Source organism: Liolophura sinensis, chromosome 2 (genome assembly GCF_032854445.1).
Source record: "Liolophura sinensis isolate JHLJ2023 chromosome 2, CUHK_Ljap_v2, whole genome shotgun sequence".
NCBI lineage: Eukaryota > Metazoa > Mollusca > Polyplacophora > Chitonida > Chitonidae > Liolophura > Liolophura sinensis.
In genome coordinates this window covers 27,379,643-27,403,928 of record NC_088296.1, presented here as the reverse complement: position 1 = coordinate 27,403,928, position 24,286 = coordinate 27,379,643, and the positions used below count along the sequence as shown (strand labels likewise).

Below are 24,286 nucleotides of genomic sequence, written 5' to 3'. Positions count from 1 at the left end.
TTTTTTTTTTTTTTTTTTTTTTTCCCCATTTTTGCCCCCACTTCTGTGTTATTGTATTCAAAGAGCACAAGGGGAATTTATGACTTATGGGGTAGGGGTTAAAGATCCCCCATCTCCCACCCCACCCCCAAACTCAGAGTGGTCCTCTTGTTAGAACAAGGGAGCAGAGACATGAACTATATCCACCTGTAGAGTTTTATCACTAATGACTTTAAAGTTCTATTCTGCTTTACAATTTTATATTTGTTACAGAAATGCTACAAGTTTACAAGAATTGTATGTCTTTTCTGTTTTTTTTTTCTTGAGTAGAGTTTGAAATAAATGCCTACCCACCATCACCTTTCATTATAAAGTACAGAGGAAGGGGGCAAAAAGAGATGGAGGAGGAAAATGCAGTGTTGTGCAAAACTAATCATCCAAGATTTTGATAATTTTGACAAAGGAATCTTCATGAGATTCGATACTGATCAGAGAAAATTTGTTGATCTCGTGAGGTCGAAGGTCATAGTTCATACATGGATAGTCCCACATTGTGGAGAACAGAAGGTTGATGGCCAACAGAATGTAGAGAATGCCTCTGTGAATTTCTGACACAGAAATACAGAGAATGGTCAGTACATGAATTCGGCTTCCCTCTCTCCGACAAGACTAGTTCTTCACATTGTTCTTATCGTCATCATTTTCTTGTTTTCATCCAGTTCGGTCTGACATTCATGAATGTAAGACTAGGAGCACTCAGACCTGATCTGTCGTATTCCACAGGGCCAGAGATAGACCTGGAACTGTCCTCTTTGTACAGTTAAATTAACTTTGACCGATCTTTGGGAAAACTTTTGAGAACTTTGTTTCAACTGTTCCTGGCTTTGTTTTTATGTTTCACTTTATGAAAGCCCCTGCTTTATCCTCTGAATCTGTATATCACCTATTTTTCATTGTGCTCTTTGTTGCAATAAATTTTTATAAAAGGTGAAGCAAAAGAGTTTATTTTTGAATTAATGATGAATTGATGAAAGATTCTATACTGTATGGGGTTCCTGCTGGTGTTGGCAATGCTTGAAAACATCAGTTGTCCAAAGGTTATAGAGACCACACCTTGCATGTGAAAAAAAAAAAAAAAAGCTTCCTTTGTTTTCCATGGTTAAATATGTACTTGCATTATGTTTGCAATGTACCGTTAGATAAGCCACCAGAATGGTATCGATCGGGGTAAAGCCTTGTACTTTAATGTATTGTCCTTGAAATTTGCCAGAACAGGGTGAAGCCTTGTACTTCAATGTATTGTCCTTGAAATTGCCAGAACAAATACAATGTTAGGTCCTTGAGCACATTTCCTTTCACTGATAGGAAAGCTGGTTGTAGTTTTGTGAACTCGTTGGCATTATTCCAACATGGCCGTCCTGATGGTCTTGTATGATAAACATTGGGATCACTCGTCTTCCAGAACAAAGCTACAGTCCTGTAATGTGAAGTTCCTGGCTGTAGTTTTGGGAACGTGTTGGCATGAAACAGTAGAAAACGCCCACATGGCTATCCTGATGGTCTTACATGATAAACATTGGGATCACTCGTCTTCCAGAACAAAGCTACAGTCCTGTAATGTGAAGTTCCTGGCTGTAGTTTTGGGAACGTGTTGGCATGAAACAGTAGACAGCGCCCACATGGCTGTCCTGATGGTCTTGTATGATAAACATCACTCGTCTTCCAGAACAAAGCTATAGTTCATGTAATGTGATGACGTTCATTGGAATCACTTATCTTCCAGAACAAAGATATAGTTCTGTAATGTGAAGTTCCTGGCTGTAGTTTTGGGAACGTGATGGCATGAAACAGGAGACAACGCCCACATGGCTATCCTGATGGTCTTGTATGATAAACATCACTCGTCTTCCAGAACAAAGCTATAGTTCATGTAATGTGATGACGTTCATTGGAATCACTTATCTTCCAGAACAAAGATATAGTTCTGTAATGTGAAGTTCCTGGCTGTAGTTTTGGGAACGTGCTGGCATGAAACAGGAGACAACGCCCACATGGCTATCCTGATGGTCTTGTATGATAAACATCACTCGTCTTCCAGAACAAAGCTATAGTTCATGTAATGTGATGACGTTCATTGGAATCACTTATCTTCCAGAACAAAGATATAGTTCTGTAATGTGAAGTTCCTGGCTGTAGTTTTGGGAACGTGTTGGCATGAAACAGTAGACAACGCCCACATGGCTGTCCTGATGGTCTTGTATGATAAACATCACTCGTCTTCCAGAACAAAGCTATAGTTCATGTAATGTGATGACGTTCATTGGAATCACTTATCTTCCAGAACAAAGATATAGTTCTGTAATGTGAAGTTCCTGGCTGTAGTTTTGGGAACGTGATGGCATGAAACAGGAGACAACGCCCACATGGCTATCCTGATGGTCTTGTATGATAAACATCACTCGTCTTCCAGAACAAAGCTATAGTTCATGTAATGTGATGACGTTCATTGGAATCACTTATCTTCCAGAACAAAGATATAGTTCTGTAATGTGAAGTTCCTGGCTGTAGTTTTGGGAACGTGTTGGCATGAAACAGTAGACAACGTCCACATGGCTGTCCTGATGGTCTTGTGATGTTCACTGGGATCACTTGTCCTCAAAAACAAATGCACTTAAGCCATGCAGGATATCATACTCCTCACAGCGCATGTCCCGCTCTGTGCTCGCTTCACGGGACGGCCATCACATTCACTAAACAGACTGTATCTTTGTCGCACACAGGCTTGCTTAGACTTAGTTTCACCACTGGTTTCCTGACCCTAACTGTTTAATCAGCATTCGTCACTAAAATTAATTCATGTGTTGGTTAAAATCATGTCCTGCATACTTTAGATAAAAGGAATACATGTGTGTAAACTGAAGTATTATTGGAACTAAAGGTTGAGAGAGTTTTTGTGTTTTCTGAGATCACTTCGTGCCTCATCACGGTGACCCCAGTGACCTCGAAGTTGTTCAAGATTTCTGTACAAATTTTGCTAGTGGTAGCAGTAACGTAAAGCGAATGTAGAGAGCATCCACTGTAAGGAGTATGGCGGGATATAGGGACACAGGCCTGATAACCTGCAATTCTCAAATCTCGCTCTATAGTGTGCTTTTGGCTTGCATGAATTTCACGCGGAATTTGTTTGGTGGGCAAAAATATTTGCTTAACACGTGAAAGGATATCGGTGCACTTCAGTTTCTTCTACCCATATAACTGACGGCGTTTCATTTTCTACAGCCCGGTACCGTATTTTACGTAAAGTTTGGTAAGTACAAATGCAATTCCAGAAGCACATACCCTTCAAGGTTTTAAAATGATACTTTTGATGCCAACACTTCAGATTTTGTAGTAGATAAACATACCAAAATCAAGCTAAATGTGGGGCTTAAAAATGCTAAACTTTAGGTGAAATGCGGTATATTTATTTAAGAAACGGGTTTATATAAGTTACATAGATTACCTGGCGTGTGTATACCCTCTGATCGTCAGATCACATGCCCATAAAGAGTCTTGCTGTTGCGTACTGTGGCCTTCGCTCCAGGACTGAGGTGATGAGTTCGAATCCAACACCCGCTAGTTATGCCGCGGCTTTAAGTCAGGCTGTATGTCCGATACACAGTGCATGATGTATTTGTGGCGAGGGCAGGTAGGCCTACGATATCAATCAACTAAGACAAATCCAGTTGTGTGAGCATATCATACAGTCTTGTAAGATGTAATATACTTCCTTCTTTTTTTTGAGAAGCAACATTTTCGTGCAACTTTTGATGTTCAACTGCTACTGACAAGTCTCATGAGGCCAGCCATGTTTATTCTGCATGATTTGTAACATAACAAAGTAAGTAAGCAGTACATCTCCAGAGATAACGGCACAGAGATAAAACAGTACAGCGCTAAAACGGCGCATGGGTAAAACAGTAGTTTCAGAGTTTTCCGGTGTAGCTTACATTGCGAATTGCATCAATCAACTCAAACGGAACAAATAGATTTGTGAAAGAAATATAGCGTTCTAAAGAACGCGTCTAGAACATCACTGGGAAAATGTGAAGAATCGAAGGAGGCTGGGTTTTAAATATGGCAGTACAAAACAAAATGTAAACAGCTTTAAAATGTCATGGCACTAGCTCATTCAAATAAAATAAACGTAAAAACATGTATACATTTTCAGGGGAGGTAACTCTAAAAAGACAACAGGCAAATCTCGTAATAAGTTAATATATTATATACTAATAATAAGTGACACAGCTTTGGTTTAACAAACAATCGGCGGGAATGCATCAGTGGACTAAACATACACGTGTACTATACACAGATAACGGAAATATGGTGCAGCAAGATAAACAAACAGTGTGATTGTCGACCGTCAGTGTTGGAGTTCGTAGGGGTCGATCCAGAGAGAGAGACCGCTCTGACATTAGCTTTGGCAAAATCTTGTTCAGCCATAGATAACTCCAAACCACCTTCCAAATCTAAGGTCAGTGCAATCACGGACTAGGGTTGCACGTGATATACATGTAGTTACATCACCTAGCAGGACAACAGCCAAGTCGGCCATATTGGAGTAGTCCTGTTATAACAGTACTCCAATATGGCTGACAAAAATCGATCAAGCAACACCATCTGGTCATATACACATAGTACCAGCGAAGTGTGACTCTGCATGCATTTAGGCATAGTCATTACCAATTTCTAGAAAGCCATGTAGGGCTACATGGGTCAATCTTCTTTCAAACAACACTTAATTTTCTTGTTTTCGCGGTCATTATAACTACACATGCGCACCTAAGAAAAAACGTAAATATATGCACACATGCATAAACCATCTCAACGTCAGTCACTACCAATACTCAGGTACTCGTATTTCCCGAAGAAACCGGCTCCAATAAAAATAACATTATTATTTGTCATTATAGATTTTACATCCCTTTTTTTGTCATTGCCTATGCTTTTTTGACATATTTCCAAACCCAGTTCGTATATACCGTCTATATAAAATGTAAATATTCTAGATTCTAGGAATCTTAAGGTACACTTAACAAATAGCTCAATTTGGCTTTTCCACATAGCCCCCCCCCCCCCCCCCCACACACACACACACACACCACCCCACCCCTACTTCCTCTCCCTCCAAAACAAAAACCTCTTAGAGTTATCGTTATTTTAGGAAAACACTTCCTTCCAAAACCAGTGGGCAAATGCTCGGCAAAACTCAACAGGCTAATTAATCTGCGGAGCAACTTTGCTTAATTTTAAAAGGAAAGGTTTTAGACAACCATGAAGAGCAAAGCTTAACATATGTCGTTATTTTACGTCCGAAGAAAACAACTAAAACGAAACACATTTAAGTAATGGAGCCATTAAAATTCTGACACTCACCAGAGTGAAGCTGACTTTTACGTCCAAGCGCTCGGATTTACTTTTCACTCACAAATGCAATTCATTTCCTTGAGTTAATCAACATACCCTTGTTCAAAAGTGTACTAGCCGTCTGTATAGGTCGGTTATGTAGGGCAGTTTTCATCAACTGGATAAGTTTGTTAATAAACACACTTTATCAAGGTTTAAAAGCACTTTATGAACTCAACCACCCTAAAAACATAAATGAGCAGATACCAATGACTTTTTGGCTGGGAGTTGAGGTCCGTTAACCACATACAACGTCGGGTTTCACCATTATCGGGTTAAGGGGTTTATAGTATAATTAATACTTGCACACTTTTGTGGAAATTATATATCGGCACAAAAACCTGCCTGTTCGAATCAGCTGCTCATCGCATCTCACCATGTTATGCAAATTAACTTATGATTTTAGCACGCATGACTGGAAACAGCTTCATATGCAAGCATAAGTGTTCACTCGAACTTGACATCGGGACTTTCCGGCGTCTTCGCGGGCTCATCGGGAGCTTCCGTCACTTCCACGGATGGCTTCTCCTCTTCAACTGACGACAGACTCGGCACACTGTGTACCCCCATGATGGGAGCCATTTCCGTGTTGGGGTCCAGCTGTTCCGGGGCACAGATGACCCGGAAGGTGTTGGTGGCCCCTTGACCTGGTTTCCAGCCGGTGATGATGATGATGGGGTTTCCGGGTTTGATGAACCCTCTGTCCATTCCCGCCTGTATACCCTTGTATATACGGAGGTCTACGTCCACGGTCCAGTCGTCAACTCTCTTCTCTGTGGAGGATAGGACATACGGAACATAACACTCATTTTTAACATACATAAATTTACAGTCATTCATTCATAGATACTCTCAAAAAAAGAATTTTATAAATTTAACTGAGAGTCTGCTGTTGGAGTGATGCTAAAATGTGTTCTGCTTTTGCAGATTGTCCTGTTAAATGTAACACACAAATTCTATAAATTTAACATAAAGATTCTACATGTATTAGCCTAACGGGACATTCTACTGAATGTGACACAATATTGTGTTATGATAGCACAATACATTCTTGCCTCACTCATGCAGACAACAGAAGTTCTGTTAAATTTAAGATTAATCTTTTGACTTATTTACTTATTTATTTATTTGATTGGTGTTTTACGCCCTACTCAAGAATATTTCACTTATTCAACGGCGGCCAGTATTATGGTGGGAGGAAACCGGGCAGAGACCGGGGGAAACCCACGACCATCCGCAGGTTGCTGCCAGATCTTCCCATGCGCGGCCGGAGAGGATTAATCTTTTTAATCTTTTCGATAAAAACAGTTGGATGGATAAATTAGTTACGATACCTTTTCCCGCGACTCGGTTCCAAGCTGGATTGCCAAATGTTCTCTTACGATACATGAGTAGGCTTGCATTTTTATTCATTTGACTTACGCTTAGTGTTTGCATGGGGCAATTTCCTCATTGAACATGTATTTCATCCCGTTGACTTGAGCTTAGCGTCCTACCCAAGAGCTGGATTAAGTTGCTTGACTGATTGCTCTCTTAGTTGACCGATTGATTGCTCGGTTGATTTGTACTGCATGTATGCCACCTGTAAGAATTTGTTTGTGCAACACCTGTGTTGTTCATTCCTGCCTTTCCAGTGGCCACTTCTTTGCAAACTGGTGATTATTTAGTTGGCTAACCCTTGCATTTACGTGAACAGTTAGAACAAAACCCTAATTGAGGTAAATTAACAAGAGTCCATGTTTCACCGGTCACGTGTGAAAATTTGTCAGCTATCACACTGTCTTTGCTGCTCTGGTATTACTATATTATTTATAACTATAGAAAAGAAAACGCCCACTCCCATATTACATCCAGTGTTCAAATGTCTTCACAAAACACAAAATAACCTGAGCAAAGTCGTCAATCTCCCATTACGTCATTGATTGACTCGCTAATCAACCGATTAATTAGTTATTTTTAGAGTTTAGCAAAGCGAACACTTCCATGGTACAAAACATGCCATAAATTTACTGATCGCTGAAACGTAAACAATATGCATAAAACTCACCGAGTAAAGCGTGGAAGACAAGGTCATAATTTGGATGATACAAGGTCATAATTTGGATAAGACAAGGTCATAGTTTGGATGAGACAAGGTCATAGTTTGGATGAGACAAGGTCAAATCTTGGTTCAAATAAGGTCACAACACGGTTCTGACTTTGTCATAACTTGCTTCCGACATGGTCATAGCGTATTTAACATAGGGTCGTAAAACGGTTCAGACAAGGTTGTAAAGCGGTGTAAACAAGGTCGTGATACGGTTCAGACAATCCATGACACGGTTCAGACACGGTCATCACATGTTTAAAGTTCTCAATCAAATGCATGGCTTAAAAAAGGTTGTCGGCTCAGAGGCATGGTTCTAACGCTCTCAAGGAAAATGTCTAACAGCTGGAAACCTTTCCGGCCTAAATCAATTCGTGCCTCTAAGCTATGCAGTCCATTGTTCCCGCTTTTCCGATGACGATTTGTGGATTAACTAGATGATAACGTACAAAAGCCTACTCGCATTCTACGAGAGAACAGAAGTATTTCCGGCTTGCACTCGTATCGCAGCCACGAGGGAAATTGTATAACCCGTTATACATTCAGTAACATTCCATTTGCTTGTGCTATACCTTACAGATGCAATAGCGCAAAATCTTTACCGTATTCAGGAACCGTCGTAATCAACGCTCTAATCGGGCGCTGTTGACAGTAATTTTTGAATCTGTAACCGCTTAATTATCTCAACACTTATATTAAGCCTGTTTTTATCTTCTTTCTTGCTGTTCAGTTGGAATAAATACACTAAAGACGTTAAAATCTTACAGGGTTTTGGCCATTCCGCATTCTCAAACCATGCAGTCTCAAGGAACAGTTCAAGAACGCGAATCACCGCGTCCGTCTTTGCCAGCTGTATTATATCTGTGCCATCTCTTCACTTGCTATGTATGTCATGCCTTTGACAAATTAAGCTGCTGCTGGAGACCTATACCCCATTGTACATGTACCGTAATTATTGTTTATTTATTTATTTGATCGGTGTTTTACGCCGTACTCAAGAATATTTTACTTATACGACGGCGGTCATCATTATGGATTATGGTCGGGTGGGGGGGTGGGGGACCGGGCAGAGCCCGTAATCCTTGTGATTGTGGACAATAAGGCGGTTGTAATTGTACGGCATGAATATGAGGCATTCGGAGCGAACCAATCAGAGCGGGAATCCTCCTCTTACAGGGAGCTAAGCTATAGACGTAACCAACCTCAATTCGTCAGCTGAAGAGATAACTATGTGTGGCTTACGCCTGGCCATTCATTGGTCACACAGGTATAGATTCTGAGAGCTGCATATGACTCGTTGACGTAGCCGACACCAGGTTCCCTTATTAACATTTAGCCGACCGTAATTAACCCTTCGCATAAATGGAAGCAGTTTACAGTCTGGTTTTCTCCTAACAATTATATAAGATGTCTAGCTCCACTACACAAAGAGGGTTATATTCATGAAAAGATGCAATTTTGGTTCAAATCATTTCCGCATATTTCCCAAAAGCCCAGGTTCGAGCGCTTGCTGTTTGACACCATGCTGTGTACAGAAGGACAAGTTAAGCACGTGTTCACAAAGAGAAGCCTTTGTTGACCTGTGCTTGTCTACCGACTTTCCCATTTACTTTGATAATTCCATATTCCATGTATTTATGTATCTTTATTAAGTTAATATCACAATTTTTGTTAGTCGAAATTATGTCTTGCAGTTAGTCCAAGAGGCTGGTGGATCGGTCACGCACTACATCTATGTTTAGGGCTTGAATGGCATCTGTGGATTATTTTCTAAAATAGGTCAGGATACTGTATTTTACACCAGGTAAACTTTCGTGAAGGAAACAACAATATTCACTGTTCAACTGCTAATGACGAGCCTCGTGAGGTAAACTTTCGTGGATGCTAACGACTGTCAAAGAAACAACATTCATTGTTCAACTGCTAATGACGAGTCTCGTGAGGTAAACTTTCGTGGATGCTAACGTGTGTGAAGGAAACAACGTTCATTGTTCAACCGCTAATGACGAGTCTCGTGAGGTAAACTTTTTTGGATGCTAATGTGTGTGAAGGAAACAACAACATTCATTGTTCAACCGCTAATGACGAATCTCGTGAGGTAAACTTTCGTGGATGCTAACGAGTGTCCAAGAAACAACGTTCATTGTTCAACTGCTAATGACAAGTCTCGTGAGGTAAACTTTCGTGGATGCCAAAGTGTGTGAAGGAAACAACATTCATTGTTCAACTGCTAATGACGAGTCTCGTGAGGTAAACTTTCGTGGATGCCAAAGTGTGTGAAGGAAACAACATTCATTGTTCAACTGCTAATGACGAGTCTCGTGAGGTAAACTTTCGTGGATGCCAAAGTGTGTGAAGGAAACAACGTTCATTGTTCAACCGCTATTGACGAGTCTCGTGAGGTAAACTTTAGTGGATGCTAACATGTGTGAAGGAAACAATAACATTCACTGTTCAACTGCTAATGACGAGTCCCGTGAGGTAAACTTTCGTGTATGTTAATGAGTGTCAAGGAAACAACAAGCACTGACGTAACAATTTAAGAACTGAGTTTCGAGCTAAACACACGTATATAACGAATGCATTTTTTTTCTGATGACTTCCTGGAAAGAAGTACTTTTTGATCGGTGTAACTGAACACAGTACTCACCAGTTTTACACTTACACAACGCCAGTTTGGTTTATTGCGGAAGAAACCAAGTGCCAAGAATAAACCCCTACCCGTTAATTGTCCTAAAGTAGACCACCACCCTAATCGCTGCGAAGTAGCCAGCGTCCGTGAACAATCCTTTGACACTGCATATATGCATATGATGAAAAAGGTTTGGTCATTTGGGGCATTTTTTGTCACTTTATATTCATATATCCCTATTCTTACAACAAACAGGTCCATCGCTAAGCAGAAGCAATATAAACGACGATTAAAAAGCAACATGATGCACAAGCAAGCAAAATACAAGAGGCAACAAACAATAAAATTCTCCAGCTAAGATGAGCATAAAAACGAGAGTCACACAGATATGGCAAGTGCCTAAGCAACAAGTGCAAGCTGCGCAGGAAGACAACTGTACATCAAGTTATCTGTGCAGGAAGACAACTGTACAGTAAGTTATCTGTGCAGGAAGACAACTGTACATCAAGTTATCTGTGCAGGAAGACAACTGTACAGTAAGTTATCTGTGCAGCAAGACAACTGTACATCAAGTTATCTGTGCAGGAAGACAACTGTACAGCAAGTTACCATTGCAGCAAGAAAACTGTACAGCAAGTTACCTGTGCAGCGACATAACTGCCCTAGTCATGCAAACTGCAATCCAATTAACCAACAGGAGAACAGTACAGCAAAACCATGATACACGCACCAAGAAAACTCCAGATATACATCCGCATGCAGTTCTTTTCGAAATTTAATAATATACATCAACGCACCGCAAACACCCTGAAAATTAAAAAAAAAACCTGGTTTGATCTGAAAAAGTAACAACTTCTTAAGTTTTCTTGTCAACTTTTTAAGTTTCTTGTAAAGAAAAATTAAGTGGCCTTGATATATGTGTATGAAATACACCATTTTAAGTTTCCTGTCACTAGACAGTTACACCAAGATAGCAAAACAAGGAAATGAGCCTGGTACACCAACAGTTACCTACGCTACTTTAGGTGGGTCATTGACAATGAAGTTGCATGTTTGGAATCCTTTTGTTTGGAAGATATACCAACAGGTATAGATGAACAGTCCACAAATAATACATTCAGTTTTTGCTCTATATAAGACTTTCCATTCAAATATCACAGTAAATCCTTGGACATTACATGGTGCACGAGCGGTTCTGTATGTGCAGCCGTCATTAACATTTTGCATCCATTGCACAAGGTCGCATGAAGGTCAGCATCACAAGGTCGCATGAAGGTCAGCATCACAAGGTCGCATGAAGGTCAGCATCACAAGGTGGTATGAAGGTCAGTAGTAGAAGAATGTGGAATAGATACATGAACCATGTGGGAATGTTAAGTGCAGGTAAACCAAAATCAACAGAAAAAGAGAAGATTTTTTTGGAGACATCCGATGAAATAAATGATTCACAAATGATTGGAGTTTATGAACAGGGTTGCCAGCTGTGGTAGGAAATGTCGTTCAAGTACTTTCACCGATCTGTTAAATATCACAGGTTTTCCAATACTTTCAAGTACAAACGTTCATGTCGAGTATAACTGAAACAACTTTGACAATTTAAATATTCGTCCATTTCACACGGACCGCAATATGACATTAATCATTAAGGAAAATAAAAAACACTTTTGAGGTCCCTTATCCCAGAATAAACCATTTTTCAAGGACTTGAAAACCTGTCAACAAAACTTATTTTCTACAGGCTTCAAGAATTTCAGGGAACTATGTGTGATGGAGATCAGTGTTGTATTATCTGTTTGAATGACAGTGTACAGGTTCCTATATATGTAGGCTCACAACCACTTCATTACAACAGGGGATTCCATTTACGCGTACTGTAATTCCCCAACCTTTTCGCGTGATGGAATGGTGTTTATTCAAGCATATTCTGAAAGTATTATTCTATGTAGATCGATAAAACTATATTTTTGTGAAGCCCTAAAAATGACCAAACCCACGAAAGTGCAGTTTTGTCTTCAAAATCAAACTACAATGGTGCTTAAATCGTGCTGAAAGTTGCTCTTTTATGTGTGAAAAGGTTGAGGAATAAGAGTAATTGCCATAAATGTGTACGCTTAACATTTTTCATGCAGCTGTTCTTGCGCTCATCTGTACATGCATTCAAACGTTTCAGTCACAAATTCTGGATTCATTGCACTCAATCAAGTAATTATCTAGTGAAAGCCATTATCATACTGATTTAGTCAAGATTCAGCATGAACATCCAGCGTCAAATCTGTGTGCATTCCTGTATTATAGGAACACAGGTTACACAGGCTGTCAGTGGATATAAACCATGAAGCACATGGTCAGCTGAGTCACTGCCCACCAACACAAAAGTGTTCCCAACAATATCTAGTCTTCAATAACAATAACCATCTTCTGTTTCAGATGTCTTTATTTTTCAATTCAGACTTCACTAAAAGTTCAACGTACGCAACTGAAAACAACTCGTCTATATAAAAAAAATAATAAGGGCGTCATTCTAAGCAATAAATTTATATTTCACACCAATTTTCACCTGTACAATATCTCGGTACATACAATGTAGTGACTCAGAAGAAAATTTGCTTCCAGGCAAAACAATGTTTAACTTTTCTGGTAGAGCTACACAATAACACTTAGCCCCCTCCAAGCTGTTTTTGCTCCCGACTTTAAGAGGAAATTTTATCTGGGATTTCAAAATATTTTAGAAAGCACTATTTTGTTTGACACAAGAAGACAATATAATGTATTATTATAACCCCCCTCCCCCTCCCCCCTCCCAAAAAATAATAAATAAAAATACACAAGCACAATTCTAGAGTTTAATAACAAACTGAAAAGCATTGAACTTAGATTGTCTCTAATGATAGCTCTACATTAGACCTTGTTCCAATTAAGACTACAATTTCCTTTAAGGAAAATATCTGGTTCATAAATGACAGAGGTTGCAATTATCTAGGCCTGCATTTTGCTTAGAATAAGATTAGAATGACAGCACAGTGGAGAATGGCCCTTTCATCAGCATTACTTTTCTGATGAATCACGTACAAGAAAGACCAGCGGAATGATCACGTATCAGACTACATGTATACTTGTTAGATCACAGACAAGAGATAGCAGTGTAAAAGCCACAGATATTGGAAGAAATATACACAATAAAAATGCTGTGAACACTGTAACTACTGCATTGTATGCTTCTTCACTTCAACACAAAACTACACGTTTGCAGTAGTTTAAAAATGTCCTAAATAAACATGGATTGACGAAGATTTTATATTTGAAATTCAAAACATACTAAAAAGTCACAATAAAACTATCATGCAAATGTACTCCATATACACCCACTTTAACGTAAAATGCAACTTTGAAAGCCAAGGTGTTAATTTTCCATTTTCTCTATTTTTCATGTAGACTTACATGTAGTTCTTTCCAATTTATGACTAGGCATCTTCTGTACTACGTTTATCCTACAACAATTTATTTATACATTTATCAGTTTAATGCCTATTACCTAATGCTTTAACTCTGTTGTTTAATTCCTGTGTATGTTTGAGCCTCCTTGATGATCAATGCACAGGCTCTCAACCTCTGCCTGTATTCTCTTTTTGTAGAGCGTTCGTTGAAGAAAGGCCAATAACAAATACAAATGCACTGAAAATCAGATTGTAAGTCAACTTTGTAGGTTAACTACAATCCACATACTAGTAACATCTTTCCTATTTAGTCAGTATTACAGTTTCTTTAGATTATCAAAGATCATGGCCAGGGTGCTCAAAGTGTATATGATAATATTGGTACTATATTTGTGTACTTCAGATTTGAGCGAAACTGAACAGCAATACAGTTGTACAGTAAACTGGCCAAGTATAACAGGCAGCAGATTTAGTTTAAATTTAACATATTATTATCCCATTAAGTTTGGACAAATTACAAATTTAGGATTTAGCTTTATGTCAAATATGGTGTTAAGTCTTCAAGAACACTTTCTGAACAACCATGCCCTGCTAGTTTTACATCAACACTCGTGGACTGAAGCTTTATTTTGGCCTGCATCCTATGCATACAGACAAATATAATTTCCTGCTCACAGATGAAAGCCGTTAGGTTAGAGTATTGTACTTGGCTATCTCTCTGCACTACCTTGCATGTGAGCTCTGAATATTTAATAGCTGCATTTTATTACTGTTATAATGTTCTGAAGTACATGTCTTTGTAAACATTTTGTTTCATGGAATATTCACAAGCTGGCTGAGTTTGTAGGTCAGTATTCTACATAAAGTTACGCTTATCATCATCGAGTGGTGGAATTCAGTTCTGTAGGTTGAATCCAGTACAGAGTCACAGAAGGTGACAGCATCCTCACAAGACTGGCATCATCATTGGTTATGGTTACTGATACCATGTTAGATGGTTGTTAGCCTTGCTGTTAACACTGAGTCTGTTTTGTATTAGATCACAAACACAACGGCCAAGTTAAAAATAAGAAAAATCTGTACAAACAGATACACCCTTAGCGCACACCAGACCCTAACTGTCGCAAAGACCAACTTGTATCCTGGAGCACGCTCTCGGGTCAACTTTTCATTTCCAAAAGGTCAACCAACACAGATGAAAGTGGGAAAAATGCTTGACAGACAATGTACTATTCTCTTCAAATAAGTTAATACGGAGGAGGTTTGTCACTATGTGTACCCAGTTCCCTTATCATAGTATAGGCTAACCAGCTAGCTGTACTAATCATTGTAGTTTTTGATAATAGGTGTGCCCATTATTGGCCCATCCTCCTGTTCCGGAGTGTTGATGATTCGCAGAGTGTTGGTGTACCCGGATCCGGACTTCCAGCCCGTTACTATGACGATGGGGTCTCCACCCTTAATAAAGCCACGTTCGCGACCGATCGTGAGTGCGCTGTGGATTCGCTTATCCATGTCGTCTGTCCAGGTTTCCTCGCGGGGCTCTGTAAGGGGAGATAAATTGTGATGTGTCAAGCATTACAGACACATGCAGCAAGCCACTCGCATACACTACAAGCACAAAAGTCTGTTACCCCTAATCACTACAGTGGACAGTTCCTATCAACCCTGACCTCATGGACAGCACACCGTATTGTACATAAGCTGGAATCAGCCATTTTCTGTATCAGGCACATACAACAAATGTCACTGAAGTAGCTAATATTTTGCCAGATCTTGAACCATCAATCTACTAGCTGTTCTATTATGCTTTGAACACTTATAATTTACTTCATTCTTTCAGGCTTTTTGTAACTCAAAAATACATGTCCCTGAGTACATGTATGTAATGATATATCAACCCAAATTTTTTTAAAAATCTATTTCAGTGTAAAGAAATATTTTGGGGGTAGGGTCGGAGGAATTTAGAAGCCAAAAATCTTCCTCTTCAATCAATGCTAACAAATCTTAAACAATCTGTTTTTTATTAACGTGTACGAAAGTTAAATCTCAAAACAGCCAGATAAAGTCCCATGAAGCCAGTTAGATGCTACACAACCACACACATCGCACAACGGCCCATACATCCACCATGCAAAACATAACAGTGAAGGCCTAGGTTACCATGGTTACGATGGATGCCACAACCACAACTACAACAATACGATGGCGTTGTGTATTCACAAATTACACGCAACGCCTGAGAATGCTATGCCATGGGAATTGGAAGTCTGTCATCTACGAAGTCAGCCATGGAACTGTCTATTATGAGGTATTACATTTTCTATACTCAAAGTGGGACATTCAATGTAAGGAAGTTTTTATTGCTTACACCAAAGCCACAGGAGGCAGGTCAGCTGGGCCAAATGGCTTGTTTTTGTGTCAGTTGTGGTGCTGAAGTAGATTCAGGTACAATATGGTAGAGAACAAAGCATGGCCTACTTCCTCAATGTTTAAGTTGTGACGGTGGCACCCAGTGCGAAAAGGGCACCAAGTTAACCATTTAACGTTAACACACATTATTAGAACAGTTACAAACAGAACACAGTACACCGATACAACATTGTGATCAGACTGCAAAACTGTTGACAACTATGTTATAGCCTGAGCAAATAAGGAAATAAATTAATTTAAATTGGAGATAAAAGTGACCTCCGAGCAAACAAGACTATATACATGTAACACGGATGCCTACCAGGTCGCTGCAGAAGAGTGACAGCTGTCATCCATACCTAATTACAAGAGCTTTTAAATGACATCACTGACTTCTGTGTTCCAACTGGGCAGTGCAAATTTCTCTCATTTTCCACAAAAATGTGAGCAAAAAACAAATGCGTAAAAACTAGATGTAGCCGAGTGGACAAACGTTCTAACTTGTCAAAAATCCCTCCCACAAATTGCCCAACTTCTGACTTGCATAAAGGAAGGCATGACAAAATAGGACTTCCTTGCAAAAATGTCCAAAAAGCACAGTCTCTTTTATTACACGGGGTGAATGATATGATAGTGTCGTCTGTGGAGAACAACCAAAATTTGCTGAGGACAGGGAAAATCGGAGGGGTGACAGGAATACAGGAATATAAGCTTTCTAATCTACAGCTACAGATGATACATGTAGAATGAATAAACAGATATGGAAGTAAAACAATCCAATCTCCATCCTATTTCCCATGGATCATGATACTGACTACTCACTTAAAAATCCTGGGATTTCTTTACCTTCGTCATGTGGGGAGGTTGAAGGCAGAAGATACCTGTGAAGACAGTGCTAAGACAGACTTACCTGTGTAATGGATAGGGAAGATGCCCCTGAACAGGTGGCCTTGTCTGGCCGTCTGGGCATTCCTCGTCATCGTGATGATGGGACAGCGGGGGCGGTACGCAGCCACCAGGTGGGCCGATCTGAAAACACGTAAACATCCATGTATTAACTTAGAAAAACTTTGCACGAATCACTGCCAGGAATGTAGAATGTTAAACTGGTTCAACACAAGCATACTTCTCTACTTATTTTAACTATTATACATGTGTGTGTCATATATTTACTTTATTGAGCAGCGTTCTTTCAGGCTGGATGAAGGTCTAGAAATGTAATATTTAATAAATCATATAAACATGCAGATCAGCTGAAGGTTTTCAGATCACAGGGACTCATTGTCCAATGCTCTAAACGTGCACACTCGTCATCCTGCTGCTAGTATTGACTGACTTACACCTACATTGTATTTAACTGATTGCTCTCAAGAGTCGCAAGAGCTGTAATCAAGAGTCATAAGAGCTGTACTCAAGAGTCGTAACGAGCTGTACTCAAGAGTCATAACGAGCTGTACTCAAGAGTCGTAAGAGTGTACTCAAGAATCCTTCGCTTTTACGACAGTGACATGTTTTTGAGGAAACCTGAGTGCCCAGGGTAAACTAATGTGATTCACCATACATATGTGACAAACCTTCCTGACTCAAACCAGAAAGTCAAACTCAAACCTGGGAGCAAGTTCACAAAATCTAATACTGGGCAAGAGCTGTATTTCACTCTTAACATGACAGCCAAGACAGAGACTTTATTTCACTGGTTGTTAAATCTAGGAACAGAGAAAACTAGACCACTTCAGTCACAAAGCAACTGAAGAGCTACCACTAGCTGAATTCATCAGAGAAAAGATAAACATGAGCTGAGTTTAGTCATGAGAGATAGTACAGAGGCTAGGCTCAGTTATGTAAGCACTAATAACAGCTGGATTCACCTGAAGCAGAACTAAAGGAGCTGGATTCGGTGACAGAAACGGTATTTTAATATGTGGCCAAGGAAACTATGCCAGGAGCAGTTTGTAACTGCTTTGTAAAATAGGCCACATAAAAGCAACTTTATCACTCAACCAAAGTTCTGCTTATGTGTCCCACACAGGCAATGCAGCCACACAATGACAGCCTACACTCAGAGGTTTGCTCACCTGCCCGTTGTTGTGATGACGATAATAGCCGCAGCCTGACACTTGAAGGAGGCCTCCACGGCTGCTATGGCGATGGTATGGGTCGGGTCAGTTGGAGTGGGGGTCTCCCGGCGAAGCTCTTCAAACAACTGGTTGTGGAACACTGCAGATTCAGCCTCACGGCAGATCTGGTGAGAGAATAAACAATATCATTCAGCACTTTTATGATGATTCTCTTGTTGAGTGATTGGCTTTTGGTCCAGTTTTGATATTTCAATGCACTTCACTGCTGATAAGATTTTTACTCATTTTTCACTTTCATGACGGTGGTCAGGTTTAAGGGTGGGGGAAATCATATCACCGAAATAAACTTATAACTGAAGGTCTTTATGATAGAAACCCCATGTTTGCACGTCAATTTATTAACTGGCATGTCAAATAATATTTCGCTCCCCTCCCAAGTCTTCCTGTAAATTACATCAATACAAATGAGGACAAAAATATCCGTAATAACTTTACACTTTTATAGATGTACAGCAGATGTATTCTGCACCTCTAAAAACAGAATTACGTCTTTGCACAGATTGTATTTCCAAACAGATAAGAGTGTTACCAATGTAGCCTGCTACTGTAATTCTTCAACATTTTCGATGGCGTTTAGCCATAATCATTCATTCAACCTTTTCGCGTGTTTGCAAGGTGTTTATTCAAGCATATACTGAAGTGTAGCCTGAAAAAATTATACTTTTTGTGAAGCCCTGATATTGGTTAATCCGACCAATGTAGTTTTGCCTCCAAAATCAAATTAAAAGCGCGCACGAATTGCACTGAAAGCTGCACTCATATGAGAAAAGACTGAGGAATTACGATGAAAAAGTAATGTGCTCATGTCACCTTATGCATCATCTTGAGGGCTTCCAGTGGGTACTGTCCCTTGGCAGTCTCCCCGGACAACATGACGCAGTCGGCACCGTCCAGCACAGCATTGGCCACATCACTGCTCTCTGCACGCGTAGGCCGCGGCTTCTTCACCATACTCTCCAGCATCTGGCCAATCAGAGCATAGCAATGGTTAGATCAAACATCACACAGCACAGATACCCATTTATCTGGTCATGCTAACTGTTGTTTATCATCATACTGTCCAGCATCTGGCCAATCAGAGCATAGCAATGGTTAGACCAAGCATCACACAGCACAGATACTCATTTGTCTGGTCATGCTAACTGTTGTTTATCATCATACTGTAAAAACTGGAGAATTTTTCACCAGCATTATGTCGATAAATTTTATGCATGCAGGAAACCAAGCATGGCAGTGAATAAGTCAACGTTTGTGGATTTGTTACTTCATGTACAGTACAACAAAAAAGTGACCACCATACCACACGCATTACTACCGCAGTTGGAATGCATTCCACACGAGTATCACACGCGTGTGGTTTGCTCTGAAACACAGCATATTGACCACACAACAGATCTTACGGTGCGCGTTCCACACGCGTGTGGTATCAACCACACGCGTGTGATAGCCGTGTGATAGCCGTGTGGTTAGTTTTCGGCAGGACTACTGATAGGTTGTGCTGTAATCCGGCAGAAGAAAAAAGGCAACATGGCGAACGACACGCAGAGTGTACCTACTTTCCAGCTTCACAAGATTTCCTACCGTGTACGGTTTCTCATCGCGTTTGTTCTTGGGCCGCTTTTCAACTGGTCACCGACAAAGATTAGAGACGGACTGAAGCAGCGGGGTGTGCGACTTCTCCCATCATTGAAGGCCATATGCCTGTTTGGCAAGCGGTACAGGTAAGCATGACCGAAGTTTAATGTTTAGGCTTCGTCACCTCCACACACACACTGACACACACAAAAAGAAGAGTTCACGTAAATCATTATGTTGTTTCCTGCGGCGTCTCATGCAGTCGGGTGTGTTTGTTCGCGGGATTGCCTCGAGATTAAGTCATAAATGTAGAAGTTGTTGGTTCACCTGTGAACGAAACTGCTATACCTCACATACATGATGTTGGTAAATGTGTCTAAAAAAACAACAACATTGGCTTAGTCAATGCGTCCACCAATGTAATTCCAGATGTAAAACTAATAAGGGTAACGATTATATAATTATGTGATGAATAAATGGCCCAACACTTTCTGTGGTGGAAACATTCTCCACGCTAATGAAGTCTTTATACCACAGTATAATTTGCTTACCCACCTCTGCAACCAGCCGATCCGTGGAGATTTCCTATAGCATGCGGAAAATTCGAATAGCCCTGTTGAAACACCTAATGTTTAAAGCAGATAAAACTCGCGATAATCGCTCAGCTTGATTCCAGTCGGCCTCCTGCTTGAATGCTTCACTAGCAGACCTACCGAGCGATGTTCAGAGCGATGGCATCTGCCGGCGCTGTCAGAGGTCGCGACCCTCGATCTCCTGGCCGAAACTGTCGATGTGTCATGACGTACATGTACATGTACATGTAGTGAAGTTTTCAGGTTTTTCTTTCCAAATAATTTAGGTACATATTTATTTCAAATGCACACACAAAACGTACACGAATATTAGGCGCTTGTCGTGAATAACATTTACACTGGTAAAATGGTTGCATTTTATATTCCGCACTCACTTTCAAACTATCACATTGACAACAACAACAAAAATATTAAATAGTCGTGTTAAACAAGTTCTCTGACAAATAAAAAATTCCAGGTGCACCTAAAAAAATATTAAACACACTGTTGACTAAAAAAAAAGAACCCCTAAACTGTGCGCCCAGAATACTGGTGAAATATTTAGGACTACAATTTTTTCTTATCAATTTAATTCTTCATAATCCTTCAGATTACCATCTCTACATGCATCATAAATACACAATATCAGACATACAGTAAATAGCTAAGCTGAAAATAATTGGGGCTGAGGTGATTAACACATGAGTGCAGCGCAACTCAATAACCCAGGTTCCTCTCACCAGTGTGGTCGCTGTGAGTTCAAGTCCAACTCAATGACTTTCTCTCCGGATATACGTGAACATGCATATAATTATGGGTTTTCCCCAACTGTAACGTTGGTCGCCGACTTATAAGTGAAATATTCTGGAGTATGGTGTAAAACATTAATAAAATAAAATACATCTGAGATTGTGCTATTGTCAAAGTATATGTACATCTTTAAACATTATTTTAAGAAGTTTGGCAATTTGTTGCAGGTATACTAGTTTATTTCATGTGCTCAATGAACTGACATTTTTTTTACAGAACATCTCATAGCTTAGCAGATGGGCACAGATCTGGGAGGCCATCCAAGTTGAAGGTGGCTCATGGCGATGCTCTCGACCACTGGATCCGATGCAATCGGGACATAACCATGGCAGAGCTTCAGCAGAGGATGCTGGATGTTTTCCGGATACAGGTCAGCTCGGAATGCATTCGTTTGCATGTCCGCAAACTTGGATGGTGTAAGAAGCAAACCAGGTAAAGATGGAAATTTATAAATTTTTATTGTGACTGGGCAATTATATATAAACTGTCTCATAAAAACTATGCAGTAAAGTTTTCCATATTATTATTTTACTAGTTACTTTCAGAGGATACTGGTGATTCTAAATGGTTACATGTACATTTCGTATATGGAACAACACGTCAATTTAAAGTTCAAGCTAGAACTTAGAGTTGGTTATCAACCATACAAAAAAAAAACTAGTAAGACTAAAAAATTTTTTTTCTTTTCAGGTACTGCCAAATGGTAAGACGAGAAAACCAGGTCAAAAGGTTGACATACTGTTTAATGTGCTATTCTAATAATGAGGAATTTCAAGATTGTATCTTTTCAGATGAGGCATCCATAGAAGTTATGAGAAGTGGAAGGATGCGATTTATACACAAGGAGGAAAAGACCATCATCGCAAAAGTGTGGAAGCCCAAGCATCCTTTCAAAGTATGACATCAGTCCGAGGGCGTACTATTTATGTAACAGTGAAAATCCTTACAACTGGGGATGCCACATTTTACGAGTAACCACTCATGTATGAACCGATATGAACAAATTAAATTTCCTACACTTGCCTTCTCATTAAACACCAGACGTCATGTACTGGAATTAATAATTTACAGGTTGTTTTGCGTGAAACTCAAGTTTATATAGATATTGGAAGTAATAAATAAGGACATATATATATATATATTATATATATATATAAAACTAATCTGTTTCATGCATGTCATTCACAGGTGCATGTTTGGGCTGGAATTTCATACAGAGGAGCCACAAAGATTCGCATTTTCACGGGAATCATGGACAGCATTGGCTACCAGAAGATTTTGGAAGACATATTAATTCCTTTCATCAAACAGGTTTACAAATTTTGGTTTTTCGTCATAAATCACATGAAGTATAATAATAATTGCAAGCTTGTGAAACGAGCTACAATGGGCGTATGCATATGTCATCTATGTGAATCAGGTTTGAAGTACAAAAAAGCAAATAAATCAAAACTGTTCTTGTATGTAACATTAAACAGCATATACATGTTCAGCTGAAGTGGCCAGATTTTAGTACTATCGGTGATTTTGAATTTACATTATTTTATTTATCATATTCATTATCAAAACGAATTATGAATGCAGGTCTTATTTTTTTTTGTAAATTATTTGTGACAGACTTATCCAGAAGGGCACAGATTCATCCAGGACAACGACCCTAAACACACTAGTAGAAGCACAAAAGGTGAAGAAATAAACCATTTATACAAAGTCACTGTAACACCTTGTCTTGTATGACTTATTGTTGCGAGTGCAATTAAAAAAACTGTGATATATAACTATGTGAAATATCACTTTTATCAGTGAATAAAGTTGTAGTATTTCTCCTTTATACAAGTAAGAACTAAAAATTAACTTCTGCTGTAAACAAATGCTGGTTATATATAATATATATGAAAGTAAGATTTCTTTGACGTGGAGAAATGATGGAATAAAAAGGAAGTGACTTTCTACACCTGCGTATTTTGACTGCAGTTTCGGCTGTTTTGTTCTTATCTAGGAAAGAAAATCTATTCTATTCTATATATATATATATATATATATATATATATATAAACCTTTATAATGTATTTTTATATATTTCTCAAGACATCGAATTTTACATATATTATTATAGAATTTATGAAGTCTCATGGAATCAACCACTGGAGGACACCACCCGAATCTCCAGACCTCAACCCCATAGAGATGGTATGGGCAATGTTGAAGACAAACCTGGCAAAGAAACACAAGCCGCAGACAAAGGATCAGCTTATAGACGGTATTGTAGACTGTTGGCGCAGTATCACGCCACAGCTCTGCAGAAGGTTCATAGATCATTTACGAAAAGTTATTCCTCGGGCCATAGAACGTAATGGGGCTGCATCTGGTTATTGATTGAGTACAATATTTTCTCAATGAACCAGACACATCTCAGATTGTCTTTATGTATATCTTATTCATATGTCAGTATCTTTGTATCTTTTCAGACAGAAGGCAATAGTACAAAGGTACTTGTAGTCTCAAGATTTAAAGTTTAGTTTAGATTTAGTTTCAGTTTTAAAGTTTTCACTACATCCTTTTTTTAAACTTCTTGTTTTATCAACTACCTGTTTGATAAATTGCATCTGCAGCAAAGTTGATGCAATCACCACATGTATTCTGTATATATTTCCATTAAAGGTCAACACAAAACTTTGATCCAATAAATTAATACTTCGTACATTTCATCTCTTTTCAGACAGTGCAGCACACAGGGTATGAACATTAACTGTGAGAAGACTTTTCATCATAAATCTGATTTACATGTAATTGTGGAAATATATTTGTAATCCCTACGCTTTTTCCTGAAAGAGACACTTTCGGTTTTTTGGTGCGGGGGAATATTTTTCACTCTAAGCAACACGAGTTGTCAATAATTAATAACAGGACAGCTGCGTTTTTAACATGCATGGACTACCAAGTGGAACATTTATGTAGTTTGTATAGTGAATCATAACTTGTTGCTTGGAATAAATTGTTGGTTGAAAAAGTATTCTTTCACGTTCAGCTGTTTGTTTGTTTGTGTGTTCTTATCTCACCTCACTCACTCACTCACATTAAACTTTTGGATTTTCTTCACTGCATTAACTTCTGGGCTGTTATGTTCCACCTGTCAACATTCTTTACACTAAGTAATACAACATTATGGTGATAGGAAACCTGGCCTGAAGGGATGTTCT

The 24,286-nt window shown here is 39.3% G+C and overlaps 1 protein-coding gene across 1 annotated transcript in view; it reads right to left on the bottom strand.

Annotated features, from left to right (window-relative positions):
* Positions 1–5,141: 5,141 nt before the first annotated feature.
* LOC135463210 (pyruvate kinase PKM-like) overlaps positions 5,142–24,286 on the bottom strand; it is a 40,311-nt gene continuing 21,166 nt past the window's right edge. The window contains 4 exon segments of the mRNA XM_064740523.1: positions 5,142–6,200; positions 16,902–17,020; positions 18,067–18,233; positions 18,940–19,092. Of these exon segments, the coding sequence (XP_064596593.1) occupies positions 5,875–6,200; positions 16,902–17,020; positions 18,067–18,233; positions 18,940–19,092 (765 nt within the window). The 3' untranslated portion in view covers positions 5,142–5,874.